General features: G+C 46.5%; 3 protein-coding genes across 8 annotated transcripts in view; 2 read left to right on the top strand and 1 right to left on the bottom strand.

The window, feature by feature from the left end:
- The window catches only part of LOC144944111 (uncharacterized), a 41,096-nt gene extending 38,509 nt beyond the window's left edge, over nucleotides 1-2,587 (bottom strand). The window contains exon 1 of one of the 2 annotated variants that reach the window (XM_078872186.1): nucleotides 1,246-2,587. In XM_078872186.1, the coding sequence (XP_078728312.1) occupies nucleotides 1,246-1,314 (69 nt within the window). In that variant the 5' untranslated portion in view covers nucleotides 1,315-2,587. The remainder of the gene's footprint in view (nucleotides 1-1,245) is intronic. The other variant, XM_078872187.1, reaches the window with a different exon arrangement.
- LOC144943931 (fibulin-5-like) overlaps nucleotides 1-22,382 on the top strand; it is a 610,861-nt gene that overhangs the window by 411,685 nt on the left and 176,794 nt on the right. The gene's annotated exons all lie outside the window — the stretch shown is intronic.
- On the top strand, nucleotides 13,290-21,484 carry COA6 (cytochrome c oxidase assembly factor 6). Of its 5 annotated transcripts, none has more exons than XM_078871800.1 (3): nucleotides 13,290-13,486; nucleotides 18,609-18,822; nucleotides 20,796-21,484. In XM_078871800.1, exons 2-3 carry the CDS (start codon nucleotides 18,667-18,669, stop codon nucleotides 20,895-20,897), a joined length of 258 nt encoding a protein of 85 aa, XP_078727926.1. In that variant the 5' UTR covers nucleotides 13,290-13,486; nucleotides 18,609-18,666; the 3' UTR covers nucleotides 20,898-21,484. The 5 variants fall into 5 exon arrangements, with proteins under 5 accessions (XP_078727926.1, XP_078727923.1, XP_078727925.1 ...); XM_078871797.1 differs by having other exon boundaries at nucleotides 18,587-18,822; XM_078871799.1 differs by lacking the exon at nucleotides 13,290-13,486 and adding an exon at nucleotides 13,499-13,863 and having other exon boundaries at nucleotides 18,587-18,822.

Below are 22,382 nucleotides of genomic sequence, written 5' to 3'. Positions count from 1 at the left end.
TCATGACTACCATCAAAATTGGAACTATGATCAAATAGCTGGTGTTTCCTTTTCTACGGATGACATCAGTGCTGGGGGGATGGTGATGCCAAAACAAATGATCCTCGTGCATTTTAACGCTGATCGCGACAGATGAGTGATAGAATCCGCCGCACTGTAGCAACTTTACAACAAAATAGGGAGTTATGGTAAGAGGGATATTGCAGTAATGCTGATTAAATGGACATTAAATTTCGATTTAAAGCTTTCGTGACTGCAGGGATTCATCTTCTTGGTTCTTTCGGTAAAGTCACGTAGAATGGAAATAATAAAATAATAAAAATAAAACATAATAAAATTATTCTCACAATTCTCCTCTTGATATGCAAATTATTTTGTCAAGGCGCTCTTTCCCCCCTCCATCCCAGCTTAAATAGTCGCTCCAAGCCTGGGGTGTGTCATTCAGACGCTGTCTTCTCGACAGACCTGTTTTCCACCTGAGGACAGCTGCTTGCGTTGTGGCCGAAACGTCGTGAGAATTATTTTATTATGTTTTATTTTTTTTATTTTATTATTTCCATTCTACGTGACTTTACCGAAAGAACCAAGAAGATAAATGGACATTAGTTTCAACGCTGTCTGTGCAACGTTTCACAACTGCAAATGGTAACAGATGTACCAATGCTGTCATAATTTATGCGAATTATTACGTTACAATAGCAGCGGTAACAAAAACAATTGCACCCCAACAGCAGCATTGCAAACGTCTATCGCGACGTGATGCGGTCTGCACGCAAAGTGTGGAGCGCTAACGATTGCGTTATTAATTGTCACGCATCTTCGGGGTAAACACTGCGTTGCTGCGATCTGCACCGACAGAGGGAGCGCTCACCTACGAAGCCGAAACGTGCACGAACGACGAACGTTATCTTTCATATTGACAACATTGCCACTCCGAGTGGTTGGGTGAGTGGACTGCACGGGGAGACACAGCGAGGTGGCACGTGGTGCCTGACAAGGGCTCAGCCACCAGCCCCACGGCATCACCCGACCGTGTGCGGTGACCATCGTGGTGAAGTATGGCTAAAAGCGCTCCCCGCGACGAACACGTTCCCAGGGAAGCCACCTTCATCCAGGCAACGTGATTCCAAGAAGCTGGACATTGTAACATTACACATATCATGTTGTGAAATCGAAGAGATGTATTGAAGCAAACGATCGTTACATTACGTATTAATCCATTGCACGCTCACAATTACAATGTACCTTCAACACAAACGGGCGAACCTCATTCAGAGAGCAGGCCCGCAACTTGTGTGTGATGGTCTCGATCATGGTCGTGGCGATGCTGCTCCTGATGTTGATGGAGCCGGCGTTGATGCTGCTGATGATGTTGATGAAGCCGATGTTGATGCTGCTGCTGCTCCTTAAGATGCTGCTGCTGCTGCTTTGTCGTTGCTCAGGCAAAGATGATTGTTTGTGTGCAGCCCCAGCTCAGCCGTTGTGTTGGGCTCTGTTTGTAGCTGCAGACTGTTGTGGTTGGACACTACGAGCTCGTCGTGGTAAGGGCGAATGTGTTGATGATTTTGTGTTAGTGGTACCGCTGATGCTCCGACTGATGATCGTAACTGTGGTGATGATTTATACCCCTGCAGATCAGTGGTCGCTGTGATGGCTACGACTGCTGACGATGGCTGTTATTGACTGTGTCAATTAGGATATTTTAACGATGATGATGTTGCGCAATGATAATCGATATTGTAACGATGATTATTACGATGCAGCTGATGATGGTTATTGATGCTTGATGATCAAGACGCTGATAGCGGTAATTAATGACGGCGCTTGTTGATGATGACAATAACACATTTAATGACGATAATGATGATGATGTTATTAACAACGTTGCGCAATGATGATGATCTTGCTTTTAATGATGCTGATTGTTGACGACGTCACTCTGATGATGATGATCTTAATATCCTGTAATGATTAAATGATGATGCCTGCTGATGAGGATTCCGGAATAGAGGAGAGCGGAGGCGACCTGAGCTCAGACTTGTCTGCTACTGGACGTTTTGTCCTCGGGCTCTTGATGAAAAATTCAGCTCCGCGCATTCCTGCAGCGTTGCAGTGATGAGCGCTGCTCGGCGCCGAGCTAACGCAGACACGCAGACAGCATCAGCAGCAGCAGCAACAGCAGTAGCCACTGCAACAACAACAACCACAGCAGTAGTCACTGCAACAACAACAGCAGCAGCAGCCACAACAACAACAGCAGCAGCAACAACTGCTCACGTACAACACAACACGGTGTTAAGAGCACAGACACGACAACACAACAGCAGCAGATGTAAACAACCCCTACGCGCCACGCGCATTTCTGCCTCGGTCTGCGCGTAAAACTACTCACTGCTGCAGCTCTCACAAATGCTTCCCTCCTACCGATGCCCTCCTCCTCCTCCTACGCGCATTATCATCAGCAGCGTGGCCCTCTCTCATTGTCTGCCCTGCTATGTGCTGCGCTATGCGAGTGCTGTGTGTGTGTGTCGGTGTGTGTGCGTGCGCGCGCGTGTGTGATCTGAATCGTGTGTGCGTGTGTGCAGCGGTGGCGTTAGGTATTAGCACGCGGAGCGGAATCCTAAGGCCCCCAAGTAGCTGAAGGGAGCCCCCCCTCCTCCCCCCACCGGATTGATCGACGACAATAACATATTTAGGAGGTGCATTGAAATATCAGCTCGAATTCTAATTAGCATAGCAAATTAATTAACATAAAATCTAATTAACTTACCATATCTATATTGTCTGTAGTATAGATCTATATTGTCTGCAATATAGATATGCATCTCCAAATGAGTCTGCTTCTTTACCCCACTAAATCTCTTGTCCCATATCTCTTGGATCATCTCACTCAAATGTTATTAATTGAATGGGGCTAAGGGTGGAGCGGGAGATGATGACGTCAGCCACAGACATAAACATATTTACTCTACACGTGTAATTTAAAAATATATATACCACTATTAATGTGTGTACTCTGTGTGTACGAGTACATTTTACAGTTCTGTACTAGGCATCGTTTGAAAAAAAAATGTGTTTACACATAGCCAAAAAAATACTGCATATGCCGTATAATTACTCTGTTCAATCAACACGTCTAACATACAAGTGCCAATTATTTATATAAATATAAAAAACATGCTTTATCTGTACTGTGCAGTTGTAATAATAACAATAATTTGCAGCCCGATATCAATCCACTTCTGGATGAAAGCCTCTATCCCTTCGCCATTGTCATTCATGGGGATTGTTTGACCATACAGTCACCCACGGCCTAGCGTGGATTATTGCTGCGGCTCACCCCGGGAGTATTGCTTGTGGATGAGTGACAGCCGCGTGCAAAAGATAGACAGCTCGTGGTGGGCGGGGCGGGGCGGGGGGGAGGGGCTTATTTGACCATATTTCACCACTCTGGTCAGTGTGCGTTGGTTGTAGGCGGGGGGGACCTCCGTACGGACTCCTGCCGCGCCCTGTTTTCGACGAATAGAAGTGCCCGAAAGGTGAATTGTCTGTGACGTCACAAGGGGGGGGGGGGGGGGCATGGCGCACGTGCTGATCGCATGGACAGTGACGACGATCAATCTACTTGTGAGCGGCGCTTGTTAACTAAGCCTAGAACGGCCTTAAGCCTTCAACGTTGGTTTTATTTTCATTTTTTGTCACTTTCTTTTCCCTCTTTCTATAACTTCGATAAAAGGTGATGTGTTGTTGTTGTTGTTGTGCGTAATCTGAAAACATGAGTGATTTGTATCCAATTTTGCTTCAATGGCGTATTCCATATTACCAACATTGCGTGGGTAAAATGGGAAATTGCAACCGTTTGGAAAATAGCGGGGGGTTTTTTTGCCCACTTAATCCCATTTTATTTTGCAATTTTCTTAAGGTAGCACAATACCCTCTTGCGTTTTCGGAGCAATTGCTAAATAATTGGTGTTCTAGGCTGACCTCGAGACATGTCCAAGCCTTAAGTATCCCACTTCACCCAAAATTTCCCGACAAAAACTGTAGTTACTGTAGAGCCCTATATTTTATTATTCTATATCCTGCATTGAAACCATCTCCAGTGGCTTTAGTGAGTACTCAAGAGATTTAAATCTGTTATTGATCTGTGCCACACTGAATACAAATCACCAGTCTGCACACACACAGACACTCACCAATGCGATACACGCAAATATCACCCGTATCGCCTAAATGGGCTGTTGGCCAAGTGCTGTTTGCGAGCACCTATTAAGGCCGGCACGGCGCACAAGGGAGTGTTGAAGCCAGCGCCACGTCCGGCCGAATTTGTCTCCGACAGTGCTGGTGTTTTACTACACGCCGCTGAGTCGACCTCGGGGAAGTCAAGGTCATCAGGGAAAATGTTTTTAAAATATTTATTGTCATAAGGCCCCATCCCGGTAAACATGCCAAAGTTCAGAATATTGATGAAACCGTTTGAACAACGTTGGCCATTGCACAAAAATGTCACAGATTGTGTGCTTTTTTTCCTTTTAAGACCAAAATGTTACTGAGGAATTCGCTAAAGTTGTGGCTATCTTTCGATTTATGTGGCTATCTGTTGCTTGTGCACCGTTGTCAACACAGCAGCACGAGCGAAATAATTGTTTTCATTTAGGCGGAGGCCAAGGACCGCTCCAGCTATGCCCCACTGATGTCAACCACTGCCGAGAAATCAAATCCAGATAGCGAGGTGTGCCAAGAACTACGTTACCACTCCACCCTTATGTGACACAGCCACGCGTGCGCTTACTCAGAAACGCACAGAAACTCGCATCAATAATAGAGCCCCCCCCCCCACACCATTGCGCTCCATAGACTGTAGGGGCAAGTGCTGTGTGACCGGTGAAGACCGCACGTGTCACGCTAGGTGGCTGGATAATCTCAGACGAGAGTAATACAAAAACAAAAACTCAACACGTCTAATCAATAACACTGCCTTAACAAGACAAATATATACAGCGATGGGTGATATTGTGGGCGATTGTTATTGACCAACGTGCTGCGTTTATTGTTATTTGTGCTCGTGTCCAACGCGGTATGACCAAATATTACTGTTTTTCCCAAGAATCCTTACAATACCGAGTGGCTCTTACATCTAGGAATGAAGGGGGCCCCAAGGAGTGATGTGCGAGTCATTGGCTGTTGTAGGCGTAGTGCACTTTGCTCGCAATTGAGCGGTTGGAAGGCTCGTGTCAGCTCAGTGATAACGGTAGGAGGCTGATGGTTGTTTTTGTGTATGCAGCCGATGGGCTCGTAATTATCAACAGGCTGATAATTGGTTTTTTACCCTTCCATCTGGCAACAAAACTGCCACCTTTTTTACAAGGAGTGTGCACTGTCCTTGAAGTTGATTGGTCCACACCCGAGACAGCTTTCCTTAGAGCCTAGCTGTCTCGGGTGTGGACCAATCAACTTCAAGGACAGTGCATACATTATCAGAGTTATGTTTTTTGTTTGCATTATGACTGCAGGTATTGTGGTCTATGCAAACATGACTCCTTGTAAAAAAAGGTGGCAATTTTGTTGCCAGATGGAAGGGTAAAAAAACAATTATCATATTTTTTACTGGCAAATGAGGTTCCAATGGTATCAACAGGCTGTTGAGTCACTAGAATATCCATGCAGCATCACGGGCTCATGGCAGTTCTCGGCACAAACGTGAGCTGGACTATGTGGTGGCTAAGCAGCAACTGCACGCCCAGTTTCTTTGACTTAAGGCCACCACCCTACCATTTGGGTGGATCTGACCACAAACCATCTGCAAGATAGACTGCCCATGGAAGGGGGCAATCTATCCTCTGTGGGAGTAGACAAAGCCCCAGGTCAAACATTTATCATCATCAGCCATAGTAAGCCCATTGCTATATGGAGGCTAAGTAAGGGGTGATTAGACTTCAATGATTTTGATGTTGAGAAGAGACAAAACAATGATGTAATTACAATGGCTTTGGAGATGTCACGGAGTGCAAGGCAGAAGGAGTAGAGGGAGACTGAGGGTGAAGAAGAGTCAGAATCAGAATCTTTATTTCGACTGCAGGAGGAATCCGATGAGCTATGAAGCTATTTTGAAAAACATGTCCATTGTGGGCAGGTCAGCAAGTTACGACAGAGAACAATACAAACACACGATAGGAGTGCAAAATAAGAGAAAAAAGGTAAGCAAGTAATTACATTTTAAACAATACATTCCTTAATTACACTGGTCAACAAAAAAAACATTTTTTTCTGGCCTGGACTTTTGCTGCTGTTTTAGACTAATATCAGGGTGCTGATTCCAAATGTGATCTCAGATTTGCTCTATCACATCATTTTTATGCTATCGGCATACCCCATTTTAATTGATTTTACCCGAAATTAACTCTGTCACTTACGATTGCAAGTTGTTGCGAGTCAGTGACTGTTTTAGTGTTCAAATATGGTGCTGTATTTTTAGGATAGTGTGTTTATAATATAATATTATATATATATCCACATTTATTTAATATTTTTCTTCTGCAGTTTTTATTGAAAATGCAATATTTGATATCTTAAAAACCTGATGTGATAGACAAAAACGGATGCCAGATTTGGAATCCGCACCCCAAAATTACCTTACAACCGTTGGAATACCTTATGCCAGAAAAAGTGTGTTGACCAGTGTTACACAAGTCCCGATTTATCAAGCTAGTAGCAAAGGCGCCCCCGTAGGGCACAGCGAATCGGGGCGATCGCCCCGGGCCCCGTGCTTTGGGGGGCCCCAAAGCACAGACGATGCAACACTTCGGCGTTAATTTGAAGGCGTCGGTTGTGATTATCCCCGGGCCTCGGCACCCCTCTCGAGGCGTCGCTGACTCGTAGTACTAACAGCGATGACGGCAGCGGCACTTTACTTCATGTTTAGGGAGAAAGATCATGGCAAAGATTACTCAGTGTGATCTTGCCAGGCACACTGAGAGGACGCTTTTGGAAGTCCCAGTGCGGATTCAGGCAGCAGCGGCCCCTTTTAGGCAATTTCAACAAAAATGTCGTGAGATCTTTCCTCGCGCGCGCACACATCGTCAACATCATCAGCCACGGTCAATCCGAGCTTCTGCCCACTCTCAGATGCACAAGTACAATTATATTTGTTTGTAGTCTGAATGCGACCACGCAATCAAGATATTTGACAACACCAGTGGAGTGCGCATCTGGAGGAAAAAAAACGAGCATTTGTTTCACACGGCATGTGCTTTGCAAAGGCTGTTTAATAAGCACAGTGAATGCTGCATATGGAAGCATATTTTAAATACTGTATCTCTATAACTTATATAACGGGCGTCCCACAAAGTCATTGCAAATGTTACGACTCCTTTGCTTTAACTGACGAAAATTGCAGCGCGAGTGAAATCTTTTTTTATTATTATCATTCTTCTGCAAAGCCAAGAACATTATGTAGCCCTAATTGCAGCCTTTGAAGAAAAAGAAAAAACAACCTAATTTCAGGAAACTGACATTGACGATCCTGCACAAAGATACGGGTGATTCTCTGTCAGTGAATGCATCCGCAGTACACGATGATGGCCAATCGAAAAGATTTCCATTGATGCTGTCAAAGGAAAAAAACACAATGCGATTAATATTGCATTTTCCATTATGCATTTACAAAAAAAGAAAATATGAACAGCGCTCGCACGTGTCCAATATGTGGATTGTTGAACACTCCCTGGATAGTGTATATATGAGGCACGATACGATGTGTGTCCTGAGTTAAAGTTGCGGTATAAATTAAAGATGATGCGATTGTGCGTTAAAGGTTTGCTCACCGGATGCGCATTGCCGAGGTTGCCAGTTCGTTCTTAGAACGCGGCGGTTGAGACGTTTGGCAACTGTTTTAAATACCCCCTCGCCCGCCCCTACAACGTCGCCTTTGTCTACCGAGCGGTATTAATGGGTTCAGGGGCCATCCATAAATGACGTCACGCGATTTTGGACGATTGTTGACCCCCCCCCCCCGCTCGTCACACGACGTCACAAAAAATCAGAACCCCCCCCCCCCCTCAAATATGACGACGTCACAAAGCTCTGCCCCACCCCCCCCCCCCCAAAAGCCATATTTCCATTTTGAAAAGAAAAGATGCTTCAAATCGCTTTAAACTAATGTCATTGTAGTGCGTATTTAATGTGGCGCTGCACTATGATGTTGTAGGAGTGTTGTTATATATTTATTTAAAGTTGCGCATTTTCATGTGACGTCACATTTCTCAAACTCCCCCCCCCCACCTCGTCACACATAGTCACATGTCTGACCCCCCCCCCAGGTGCGTGACGTCATTTATGGACGGCCCTTCACCCACAGCCAGCGGATCGGAAGGTCGCGTGTGTTGGGTTAAACGTGAGGGTACAATAACTTCTAGATTTGAAGCTTTCGTGACTGCAAGGATTCATATTCTTAGGTTTTTTTCGGTAAAGTCACGTAGGTAAAAAAATTTAATTAATAAAAGTTTAATAAAAATAAAATAAAAATCACGACGTTTCGGAGGCAACACAAGTTTCCGTCTTCAGGTGGAACCGTCACAGCACGATAGCTGTATCAAGTGAGAGAAATTCCAAGAAAACAGTCCTTGTATATATACTGGTTGAGGGTGGGAGGAGCCAAGGCAGGCCCTGAATATTATTTTTGTGAGGTTCGGTGCGGCTGAAGCACGCTGCTAGGAATGAGCCTTTGTTGTGTAAACTAGGTGCGGATGATGTAAAGGTGCGTGTAAATGGGACTGAGCCTTTTGTTATGTAGAGGTGGTGCGGCTGAAATCGCTGCCAGGAATGAGTCTTTGTTGTGTAGAATGGTCGAACTGGGAGGTTCTAAGAGTTGTTAAGGTGCGGCTGATGTAAAGGTACAATAACTCCCTCCTCTCGCAAGATGGTCTAGCCATTGTGGAAGAGAGCAGCCTCAAATATCCTCTCGACGTGGCCGATTTGAGTTGCCCCCTTGGTGCAGTCGTTTCTGACAGCAGCGGCATGTGCGAGTAGTTTCAGGGCTGCACCTTTATGCAGGTGGTCGTGGTTTCGATACCGACCCTCAAGCCTGTACATTTCGAGTTTGCACGTTATTCCCGTGGTTACGCTGATTTATTTTTTCCGGGTTTTCCCCTCTTCGTTTAGAATCGACATCACGCGTTTAGATTATTTTGGCTGCGAAACATTTACACGAGATCAGCCACTTCGTTGAGCTATAATTTGTGGCCAGGTCGCTTCTGCAAAAGAGCTATCAAGCTCAGTGGGCTTTAGCAGGTAAAATAAATAGTTTAGTTTTCTTTGTATTTCGTTTTTGTGATGTGCTTCTTTCCTATACTTTACACTCCTATAGTGTTTTTATATTGTTTATTATTGTAACGTTATGACCCGCTCCTACTGGACATCTGTGAAAAATAGCTTTAAAGCTAATCAGATTATAAATATTTTGATATATATATACACATATGCTGTAAACAAGGTTAAAACGGTATTGTATCGGGGAGCAGTGGCACAGTGGTTAGCGTACTGCGCTATGAACCTCGTGACCCCATTTACATTCCAGGCCACAGCTAACTTAATTTAACGGTGAGTGACATCTGCACCAGTTTCTAGTCCGCCCCATTCACCAATCCACGGCGACCAGTGTGGTGAAGTATGGTCAAATAACCCCCAGCAGTGGATTGACAAAGATCTTCACGTTATTATTCATATTGTTACATGTATTTGATTGTATAAAACAGTATTTTTGTATATATGTCACTGCAATTGGATGTATGAATTTGCAAAGCCGTGCTATATGACTTACACTCCATGCAGTCCTATGTAAATGTACTGCATGAACAAGGCTATTCACACATCAATTGCGTTGTCCTCTGGACAGGAGGATATAGGCTGCATTATAATTACAGAGTCGTCTGTACTCGTGTGTTGAATAGCGAATGCTGGGGGTACTTAATTCAGGAATGTGTGCACTTGCTAGTGCAATATGCATGATTTAAGCTACGAGGATGGGTTATTAAGTAAATTATTTACTCGCTGTAAAATATATTTAAATAAATCTATGAATGTTTAAACGTACGGACGGACCTGTGTTAATTGGACATCGTGGCCTCTGGCCTTTTTTTGTTTCTTACCGGCGACGATGCCTTTGTCTGTCTCGAATGTTGATATGTCATCACGAATTGGACGGCAGTGGTTGATGGATCACATAGAGATAAAGGTGGTGTGTAGAGGAGGCAATATCCCACACACTCACAAAAATATGGACGAGGCAAATTATGCAATGAAAATCAACCTGAATGCGGGTAAGGTTTTGCATGGTAAACTCAAATGTATTGCTAACATTGCAGTATTACAGGTTAACTCTTTTCTTCCTGCAACCCTCGTCTTCCTGTTATTATCTGTGTTGTTTTCTCATCACACATTGCAGGCCAGCTTTCTATTGTCTGTCTTTTCTTTGCAGACAAGTCGAGTCACGTGGCAAATTCATCGCATTATCTGCACTAATCCACAATTCTTTTTCTGCAAATGAGTGGCAGAAATTCACGCAAATCATGTTCGTCCCCACTCTCACCGAGAAGTTATCCTGTACACACTGCAGTGTATTTAACATTTTAACATACGGACTTTGTTTTTATACATGCGCGTAGTTAAAGCAAGGCCGTAATTATAACATGGGGGAGGGGGCACATCCCCTCCCCCCAAATATGCTCAAAATGTCCCCCCCAATATATTGCTAGAAAATAGATTTCTGTTTATATGATTGTGGTTATGGTTGTAATTTATGAATTCATAATCTCTGCCATTGCATACAATGAAACAAGAAAATGTAAAAAACAGAGCAATGTAATAAATGCAATACACTATTAGACATTATTGTAAAAAAAAAAGTCCATTCTATGTGTTAGTGAATTTTGTAATATTTTAGGCAGGAAATGAGATTTCAAATTTTGATTTTTTTTACTGGGGGAAGACCCCCAGAATCCCTGGAAGATTTGGTCCCCCCCAATGTTGACTCCATGTCTGCGGCCTCGAATTAAAGTGCTGCTGCGTCTTTCAACATACACAGTTTTGCAGGTCATAAACATATATATTGACATATCGCACATTGTCATAATGGCAGGATAATTTTATGGAATTCATTACCACCACCACACCTGCACATTGCTAATGGAGACCCCAGCCAGGGGTCAAATCCACACCTGAGCTCAGTGTCATTGCTCGTTAATTTGTGCGCGTGTGGAATAACAACGCAGAGGCTTCGCAGCTCTGCGTCTGTATATGCCGCCGCCGCCGCTATGTGCCAACGTAACAACCCAACTTGGCGATTAACAATTCACTGCGCTTCTTCACCTGCTGCTGCTGTCTGTGCCCCCCCCCCTAACCGGCCCCTGTGGTGAGTAAGACACGAAGGCAAGGAAGGTGTTTAACCGAGTCAAACTCCAACTCGCACTTGTATTAGGTAGTGGCGAATAGGCTAAGTATTGTCGCAGGAATATAATTACTGGAGGGCGGTTGTTTTGATATTTTTCTCCATCTTTCACCGCGTGTATCTCGAGTCCCTGTGTGTTAGAGATTGCTTCGTGGAAGCAGATATCACAGAGCCACCTCTGAGATCACACAATGGGTTTCACGATTCACCGTTCTTCTCCCCCCTCCCCACCCCCAAAATAATCGTCGCAATTCGACACAAGAATCGATTATTATTCGTTACATTGTGAAGGAGCGGCGACTAGTGGCTGCAGGGATGACTCGAACTCATTCATTGCACGAATTTAAATAAGCTTCTTGCACACGCGATTAGGTGCGTGTATCGTGAACTTCAGACTCAATGTCAATTGATGCACCGTGACACCAGTAATAATAACCTTGTGGTGTGTTTCGTTGTCACAGCACGCATGAACATAAACGCGTCACAGTGGGTAACGTTTATAAAAGTCTAGACTATGAGCCTACACAGCTTGAGTTCTGTAACCGACATCGCAAGCAGAGGGCATGGAAAGCATTTTAAGCAACGATACGCAGTTGATTTCATTGGAAATCCGAGGGAGAGCTGTGATATCTCAGTGCAAACACAAGTTTCTCTGACAGCTGAACGTGAAATTGGACTGATATTTTTTCTTCTCTTCGAAATCCAGACAGGAGATGTTTTGATTGTATTCATTAATGGCTGCAGGCAGTTTATTTTTTCGGTCCAACATTTTTCCCAAGTCATTAACTTTTTTGAACATTCAAGGCCGTGAAGCCCTGGAGCGATCAGTGTGGAAATGCTGTAGTTATTTTTTTTAGATCAGTTTGGTATACCGGGTATTTTAAGACGTGTACTGTACTTAATTCTGCACTTGAAGTAGTGGAGTTCAACATACATACACGTGTCTGACACTAATACTGCTCTGCTGAACTAGTAACTAATTGGCACGTCTATATATACGTGACGAACCTTATTAATTTGGCTGTATCTGGTGGTGGCGGGTTTAACGACACATATATACGCGACCTAACCCCAAAAAACACACCTTTATTACGGATACTATTGGTCGTGAAAGCCTACTTGTTAAACACCATTCTTAGATAATGGGGCATTATCCTGGAATCATCTTCTGATGTAACTCATGGGCCCTGCCACCCTCGCTGAATTTTTTTTACGCAGCTCAGTGGCCCTTACTTGGTAAAGTAAAAGTAGTTAAAAAGTAAAAGTACTTTCGTAGCTTAACATCCCTGCGTTTGTTCTTCCACGAAGCTCATGGTCCACCCTAAACCGCATCCACGACACAAACCATGGCAGATGCGAATACCCTGACGCACAAACGGAAAATGAAAAACCAGACCGCAACATCGCATAACAACGCAACGCAATGCCCCGATCCACAAACACGGAGACGTCGCAGCGATGATCAAACACTCCGCTGCTCCTGGACGCGGTTGTCTGGGCTTGACAACCTGAATGTGAAATTGTAGCCGTCGCTCTGGCGTCAAACATCAGTCCCCTGCGAAATAAATTGAATGAGCGTGGTGGTTGGTGGTGGTGGTTGGTGGTGGTGGTTGGTGGTGGTTGTTGGTGGTGGTGGTGGTTGGTGGTGGTTGTTGGTGGTGGTGGTTGGTGGTGGTTGTGGTGGTGGTTGTGGTGGTGGTGGGTGGTGGTTGGTGGTTGGTGGTGGTGCTGGTGGTGATGATCCAACTCTGCCCGGCAGAGGGCGCACAAGCCACGTGCTCGGCCTGCCACCGCACGCGGCGTTTTGCGACACTTCTCGACTCCGGACGCCGGTCGTGGTGGTGGACCGGCTTTACGGCTGCCGTCGGCGCGATCGGCAAGGTCACAACAACGGCACGTGCGTAGCCTAACGCACTGTACAGTTTAATTATCGCCGGTTTAAAAAGTTTCAACTTCACTACGTTTTTAAAAACAACAACAACCCCGATACCTGACGGATTTCTGAGGCGCGACGCTGCGAGCTGCCGGGAAGGGTTTGTGTTGGTAAGGCGTCTCTCTCCTGTCGATCTGCGTCGTCGTCGTCACGTTCGAGACACTTTCCGTCCGCGTTCCTTCGGCCCGAGGGAGCCTTCGAAGGGACAGCGAAACGACACCGAACTCACGATCGCGAACTCTGTGTCTCTCTCGTAAAGCCCGCCTCGTCCGTGGCGGCCAGCAGCGGGAGACATCATCGGTATCTGCCTTCTGGAACGTAATATTACCGCTGCTGCTGCTGCCGCTGCTGCCATCATCGGCAAGAAGAGCTTTGAACGGTGACAACAGCCTCGTAAATCCACTGCTGGATGAAGGCCACCCGGCGCTGTTGGTCATTTTGGGGAAGGCGGCTGCGTGCGGGGGAGTGACCATACTTCGCCACGCTGGTACATAGGCGATTAATCTGAATATTTATACTGGAGAGAGCCTATGAGCTACAGCGCTAATTTTCACAGATTTAAGGGATGCGCACAGGAGCAGTTTAGATGTCCCTCGCCAATGGTGGTACTGTATTTCATCAGTAGAGCCGAGATTCCAAGCCGGGTTTGCCGGGACGGGCACGCAAGTGCGTTAACCATTGCGCCACCGCTCCACCTTCACCACACACCGCACATTTATGGGATGAACCCGTGGTAGGCCGGCGACTTGTGGCTAAATGGGTAAACCTCCAGCTACCAAATCACGAACGTCCATGTCACCAGACACAACTTCTCTGCTTGCGTGCGATGGCAGCGAAACAAATGTTTAGGAGCCAGATGCCAATCACGTCGAGGTCTGACGCTGGCCGAGACGAGAGTGCTTCAGCAGAGAGACATTTGCGTCGTTCCGCTGTTCCTCCGTTGAACGAGTGCAGACTGCAGTGAGATTCATCCATAATCGAAGTTTTTTGGGTTAGATCGCGTGAATATGAATGTGTCGTTAAACCCTCCACCACCCAACAGCCAATTTAGTAAGGTTTGTCACGTGAACAGAACATGCCAATTGGGTATTAGTTTAGCACACCGAGGTGTCGGGTGGTGGCGGGTTTAACGACACATTTATATCTACGCGATCGAACCCAAAACACCTTAAGGATAATATCGGCCGCGAAAGCCTGCGTGGTTATACAGGGGTTTACTTTGTGTGTCCGTAGTTTGCATATCGTGACCACAATCGTACTATCGTGGCTCGTCTTTAATATGTATGTCTGTGTATCTGTATGCGTCTCTGTGGGTTTACGATATGTCCCATAGTTTGGGTGGCATGACCACAATCTCACCACTGTGGATTGTCTTTAATTGTCCATCCATGAAGGAGATGTGCGTTTGGTGGTTACACCAGAGGTTTTGCCAGTGGCTATGCCATGGGTGGACAGGGGATATGTAAGCGGTCGTCGAAATCTATTTCACCGACGTGAAAGAGATCTAAAGTAGTCCTGGGCACCTCCCCCCCACCTCTTCACCAATCCCTACTGAGCAGTGTGGGTGAAGTATGGTCACACAATCCCCATGACCGAAAGGAGTGGGGAGGACTTCATCCAGCAGTGGGTGGTGGATTGACAAAGGGGAGGCAGTGCAACACACGAAATCGTTATAAAGTTCAAACTTTTTCTACAAGTGGTTCTTTTGCAGAGCAGAATTCGTAAAGGAAAAAAAATCTCCCGTGACAAACGCGTTAAACGGTGGTGCCCATAAGACCCGTGTGAAGTAAAAAAAACTTCCTCTTATCCACCGTTATCTTATCCCTTTTATCCGCAGCAGGATCGAGCCGATTCCGTGATTAATCCAATTATCCGTGGATCAGCTTTGCCTATTTTAGAATTTGCTGATTTTAATGAATAAAGCCGGCAGACGTAATTTAAACAAACGAGATTTTCCCACACTTGCGCGGATTAGAGGATGCGACGGTTATATTAAGAGTTTTACCCCAAATGTTGTATTCCATGAAACTTTTACAATACGCCGAGACTAATGGCCCCTTATAAAGGTTTTTTTGGGTTGAATCGTGTAAATATGAATGTGTCTTTAAACCCGCCACCACCCGACATAGCCAATTAGTAAGGTTTGCTCACGTAACAGAACATGCCAATTCGTTACGAGTACAGCACAACTGCGTGTTGGAGAGCAAATCCACAACATACACAATCTGAGTACGACGTTTCGACAGTAATTACCACTAACATCATCAGGCGGACAGCCAGATATGTGGAGAAATACTCCTGGTTTTTTTCCATTCATATTTACGCGATCTACCCCCCAAAAAAACCTGTATTATGGATTATATTGGTCGCGAAAGCCTACATGTTAAACTAATGGCCCTGCACATGCGTGGTAGGTGAAGTAGTAACATTTGGTACAACTGTCCCGTAACGATGAAGCCCTAAATCTTAAGCCCAAACCATGAACCTATACCAAAGCTATACAAAGAGTGGCCCTTTATATTTCAAAAGCTAAAAGCGCGGAAAGTGAATAGGACCTCTAACGGATAAACGGAGCCCAAGGCAGCCGCGTGATTTGACGAACATTTGGTCGACAAATTTATGAAAATGTGGTCACATTGTAACCATTGTTTAGACCCCTTCAAGACGTAATATTCTAAAATACTTATTCTATTTTCACAATCATCTATCTTCCCGTCACAGGCTCTGAAAAGTGGTTTATTTCTCTTAAATGTATGTTTTTTATGATTTCAAGGCATTGTGTTTATGACAATGGTAGTCCAGTATATTCTGTTGTCATCCCACGCTGGCAGATGACTTGATTAACAACAAGTATAAATGCAACGTCATGGACATGATCGCCGACGGAGGTTGACAAAGGAGACGGCACAGAGAGAGGGATTGGAAGTAGAGGAGATGTAGAGTCATACTCAGGGTTTTCATACCAAAGCTAAAAACTATTTTTAACTTTGACATGGAATACAGTATTTTGTCTTGCAAACTCGGAGGTGGCTGTGGTGACCTGAATGTGAGTTTGCTCGTATTGAATCAATTCAGCTGAAATAATACACCCCCCAGAAGGCTGTGGTTCTGCAACAAAACAAATCTTCGAATTTTATTTTGTACGTCGAAAGACGTACATGAAGGGGACATTGTCCGCTTAAATATCTTGTTGCTTTATGTATTCTCCAGAACGAAGCCAACCGTCATTTTGTGTAATTGTGCGTTTTGCGTGTTCCCCATGTCCGGCGAGTACTGGATCTTCAACACACATTGAGCGGGCATGGTGAGGTTACACTCCCATATCACTCTCCCAGAGGATTGTTGCAATTTAGCTAGATCTCAGGATTGACTACTTGGAGAGACATTCATTCAGCGGTGGATTGATAATGGCCAATTATGGTGCAGCAATTTAATATTGTGTCATTGAAATGTCCGCCAAAAAACGTAAGGAGTGATATCCTGCTCGAATCGGCACTGTGGTGGTGTTAATCTCCAGTTTACAGCCTTGGAGAGCCATTGGTGGCCATTTCACATTTTCCTATGGTGGGGGTGGGTCTATCCATTGCACAACCACAAAGTGGTGCCTGATTTATCGACCCTGGTGGGATGATGGGCTTATCACTCGGTGACCTGGCCAGATATGGGACAAACCAGGGCCAATAAAGCACTAATTGAAAACAAACAAGCAAGTGCATTTTGCTTCCATAGTCATCAGTAAATACTTGGAAAGACAAGCACATTCTGGAAAGTGTAACAATCCATGCATTTGCTTATACCTTATTCTGTTGAAACACTATGCTAATGAGGGGTAATGTTAGTCGTGGAGGCTCTGGGTGAGAGGGGGAGTGTGATCCGTTGTGTATTGGGGACGTTAACATTTTAATGTTTTCAGCAGGTCGTGGCAGTTTAATCAGGGCTGTTAAAGTCAACAATACACTTGCACAGTAGGTGAAGGAGGGGGTGGGGGGTGACATGCGTGTTACCCACCTGTGCAGACTGCTAGAATACGGGCACAGCTAATCGTCACGTCCCCGCATGCGCAATGTGAACACACAGGTCGGTGAGAGACAGGTCAGGGTGAATTATAATCAGGAAGCAGTTGACATCCCCTAGAGAGTGGGCGCTAATCTGCATGAAATTGCCGTATGTGCAAAACGTATCGCGTATATGTACACGGTCTTCTCATCAAACCTGTTAAGTACATCCTCACATAAAGTCCTGACGCTAATTCGCTGTATGCTTACCAGAGGTCACGACGGTGGAGATGTGGAGCTCGCGGATGTAGTTTCAGGTCCGTACCCGCGGTGTTGTTCCGCGCAATGTCCGACGTTTCGCTCCACTTTCTGGGGTTCTTCCTCAGGAACTGAATGGAGCAGCGTTCATTCTGTTTTTGATCAAGCTCGCTTGCACCAGGGCCCGTGCCAACCACGCTACTTCGCAGGCCGTGCTGATATTGTCTGTCAGAATCAGAATATTTATTTATACTGGAGGAATCCAGTGAGCTATAAAGCTCTTCTTCACATATGTCCAGTCTGTCCTGTGTTTGCCAATCCCGTTCTCTTGTGGTCAGTGACTTGCTTGTATGGCCAATGCTGTGGTTACTTGCCACTGGTCACTGCTCTCACTATGTTTGCAAGTGCTCATTTTGTTGGCCAATGCTGTGAGGTTAGGGCTGGTGCCGTACTCACATCGTCCGTGCTGCGTTGGTCAACACCATTCCCTCGTGGTCAGCGCGACGCTTAGATACGCTCAGTGCTGTGGATGTTGGTCACTCCCATGCTCGTGCATTTGCTCTGGATTTCAGTGCTCATTTGATGATCAGTGATCCAATGGCTGTGATGTTATAGTTGATGCAGTGCACATATGCTCTATGCTGTTATATTCTTTGGGTCTTTCGGTAAAGTCACGTAGATAGGTTCAAAGAAAATAACAAAAAAAAATAACTAAAAAACTACGACGTTTCTATCGCAATGCAAGTGGTCGTCATCAGGAGGGGAAAAAAATGGTCTCTCCTGTGTTGGTCAGTGTGCTGTTCCCTTGTGGTCAGTGTCTTGTATTGACTGGTGGTGTTCTCTTGTGGTCAGTGCTCTGCTTATAATCTCCATTGGTCAGCGTCTCGTGTTTTATGCATGTTGGACCTCTTACGCACCGTCCGTAGCCAAACTTGCTAATCGGAGGTGCTGGGTCAGTGTGCCGTTTCCTTGCGAGCAGTGCCCCCTGCCTCTGCGCTGCGTGCTGCGGCCGTGGGACAGGCTGCAGGGAGCCGGGGATGACGGCCCCGTCGGGCGAGGAACGGCGCCGCTGCTGGTCGGGCCGCGACGCCTTCTGGAAGTGCGCGGACGCGAGCGAAGCGGCTGGGCGCAACCCCGAGTCGGAATGCGCCGCCCTGCGCAAGGAGTTCGTGGAGGCCTGCCCTCGGCAGTGGGTGTGTGCTGCTCTCTGCCTTCGCCCGCACACACACACAAAGACAAACATCCCCCGTGGAGCCTTAACAGACTGTTGGGGCAAGTGCTGTTAGCGAGGAGTTGCACCTGTGAAGGCCGGCACGGCACAGGAAGTGCGTGGTTGGCCAGCGCCGCGCCCGGCCACCTTTGTCTCCCGAGTGGCAATGTTTACTCATCGCACCTCTACTTGGTAAATCAGTTCAGGCTGCGTCGACCTATGGGAGGCTAAATGGGGATTTTCGAAATGAGGAATCCGTGTTTATTTTTGAAATGTGGGGTAGGGGGGGGTCGTTCCGTATTTTCTGTTTGTGTCAATGAGCATGACTCTGCTTGACATAGATCCAGTTCAGATCAGGTCAATTCACTTCACATCCGATGTGAACTGATGTTGATTGTAAACACAGCTTGTCAATAAACGTAAAATAATGAGCGTGTAATTTACTTGCCCGAGAAAGCATTTCCGCCCTACAGGAGTATCCCACATTGGGATGTTTTGTAATTTCACGGTTACAGCTTCGTTATTGAGTAGTTATGGTAGCATTGCTTGCCCGGTATTTAAATTCTCACGTCTCTTTCCACCCCAGCATGATAAACGAATACACCACCGTTAGTCGTTCGGCAGGTCGCATGGCGTGGGTTACTCCCAACTCTTACAAGAAGTCTAGCCAGAGTGGAAGAGGAGGCCAAAATACGCGCTAGAGGGGCTTTAGAGCTCCCTCGAGTGGCGGCCCTTCCGCCAGCAGTGTTGCAGTAAGCATGCAATAGCAGGGGATGTCCCTTTATCTTTATAGTCGTGTTACTAATGATTTTTTGGGCTTCTTATCGTGAACTAATTGTAGCACTGTGCAGTTTGCCCGAGGGCCAGGATTAACCCAGGCCATACTCAACAACAGCCGTCTTAGCGGACGTCTTTTGAACTCGGCCCGCTGGCATTCCAGCTGGTTCAGTGTCTCACCTCCGCCGGTAAAGCTACACCTGTTTACTCCCCCGAGTTCATACGGAGGCCTTGTGCAAGACCAAGCACAGGATCTTTTTTTTTTGTTTGAAGCGAAGTTTCATTGTCCCTATATAGCAAGTTAACAAAGGCAATATTGTGACGGCACGCAAGAGGAGGCACGGAGTGAGCGGCGGGCGCTCAAACCGCACGTGCGCGCACCCCGTGCGGAGTGTTGTTTTGAGTGGGGAAAACAAACGAGTGACTTCTTTGTTCAGATCCAGCCGAGGGCCCACTGCGATCTTTCACGTGGCAGAGGCGAACGTGCATTGCATTAAGGCAGTTCCGTGATGTCGGACGTACACTGCAGATATCTACAGCTGTGGGTATTCGTTAGTAGAATCACGAAGTAGCTGTTCACTTGGGTGCAGTATTTCAACCAATCGCTGTTGAGTGTCACTGAGTGTGGGAGCACACTCAGCGACACTCAACACGCAGGACTCAAATTGACACTCACCAACGCTCACCCGCACTACAAAACTCGTTTGCCGTGGCGGTACCCACCACCACTCGACCAACACCCGGCAGTGCCCCCTACAACTACCGACACAGTCCACACGTAATTTGTGTCGATGGTATTTTATTTACGGTGATGGTTTTCTCCGATGCTTCGCTGCGGATTGCGGCGATACGAAAGCAAAGGCGCCCTGGTGACGTTGCGGCCTCGTCCTTGTCGACGTGAAGCCGTGTGCCACCCGGACATCTCGCCCCCCCCCCCTGCCCCCCCGTCACAGAGTCATGCCGAGTTCACCCTTTGTTGAGCTTTTCAAAAACCTCGGCAAAACAATTTCTGCGAGGGAACTCGCTGCGGGGCCCAAAAACAAAAAACACGAGAGAGAGAGAGAGAGAGAAAAAAATACCCCTAAGAATTAAACCCTGGCAAAGTGCACCTGTGTAATAACGCATCTGCTCCCCGCTCCCTCGCCCCCCCTCCCCCCCGCCGATTCCCTTCTGTCACAGACCAAGTATTTTGACCGCAGGAGGGATTACCTGAAATTCAAGGAGAAGCTGGAGACGGAGGGCTTTCAGCCATACCAAGAGAATCAAGGCGGCAAATCCTGACAAGGACCTGACCGCCATCAGCTCGTCGGTGGCCCTACAAGTCTGGGAGTGTGGAGGCTTCTCCACGGCGTTTCCCGTGTCCGCCTCACCCACCACCCCTCTCCGTTGCCTCGTCTAAAGCGTCGCGCTCCGAGCGAGCAGGGATTCTGTTTAGTGCCCCCACCCCGCCCGAGAGGGATTAGTTTGTAACGGCATGGCCTCGTTGGTTGGTGACGCGTTGGTCAAAGCGAGCTGCGTTGCCAATGCTCGGTGCACAATGCCCATATTGTGTGGAAATGTTTACTTCTCCAAATTGTTAGTTAAAGTAAGGGGGCAGGGAGGGTGTCAAATAAAAAAATATAACAACCACTTGATAACCCACAAGACTCCGTTGTCCATAAAGTTTAGTTTGAGATGAGGACGATTGAGCAAATTGTTCAATTAGCTTTGTGACCATCGACACATGCAAGAACACCCATGCTGCTTATATGAATATTGTTAAAACAACTTTTTAACTCATGCAGTCTTATCAAACACATCATTTGTTGTAAATATATATGACATTATTCTCACATTATTGTTGTGGATTACTGTCGCCCAGAGTATGATCATCCTATTAAAAACAGAAAGAAAAAAACCACACCATTCGTCTGTCGCGATACGGTGAGCACTTTTGACGGCAGATTGGCTAAACGGACTTTGAACGAGATATCAGTCAATCCGGGCTTTAGCCGGGCACCTGGGCCGGGGCGCTGACAACCCTCCCCACCCCCGCGGCGTGTCCTCGAGAGCCCCCCACCCCACCAAGACCACACGGCGATGAATATTCCATCGGCAGGCGGCTCCGTTAAGGCGGCGTTGCAGCCACGGTCGGCCTGGAGTGTTCCGTGTCACGACGCAGTGAACCCGGGGGTCTCCTTCCATTTCACGACTCGCTGCAGCCTCCACCCCCCCCCCACCGCCACCTCTGTGGTTATTTAAAAGTAAAGATGCAGCCCTGCAATTGCTTGCCTATATACTATAAACTAACTTTATAAACTATTTTGTTTTACCAAGTGAGGCCCACCGAGCTACGTGGCTCTTTTTCAGAAGCGGCCTGGCCAACACAAATGATAGTTCACCGAAGTGGCTTATCACGTGGTAATTTATAGCAGCCAAATACTCTAAAAACACGTGATGTTGATTCTAAATGTGGAGGGAAAACCCGGAGGACCTGAAGAAAAATCCACGTGACCACGGGGAGAGACATGCAAACTCCAAATATACACCATGTGTCAGGGTTGGGATTGAACCCACAACCTGTATACGAGGTGAGGGCATTAACATCTCGCCTCTGCCACAGCTGGTGGCAGGGATTCCACGTAGAGCCGCTCCCCTCTGTGCGGTATTTGGCCGCTGCAGCTCTGCCACGCTGGCCAAGACGTCTTTGGAGAGGTGTGAGCACCCACACTTTACCCCGCCACACCACACGATTGCCGGCTGTGGTGTACTCATGCCGCTGGGTGG

Source organism: Lampetra fluviatilis, chromosome 33 (genome assembly GCF_964198595.1).
Source record: "Lampetra fluviatilis chromosome 33, kcLamFluv1.1, whole genome shotgun sequence".
NCBI lineage: Eukaryota > Metazoa > Chordata > Hyperoartia > Petromyzontiformes > Petromyzontidae > Lampetra > Lampetra fluviatilis.
The sequence above is the reverse complement of the archived record's forward strand: the minus strand, read 5'-3'. Positions and strand labels throughout refer to the sequence as shown.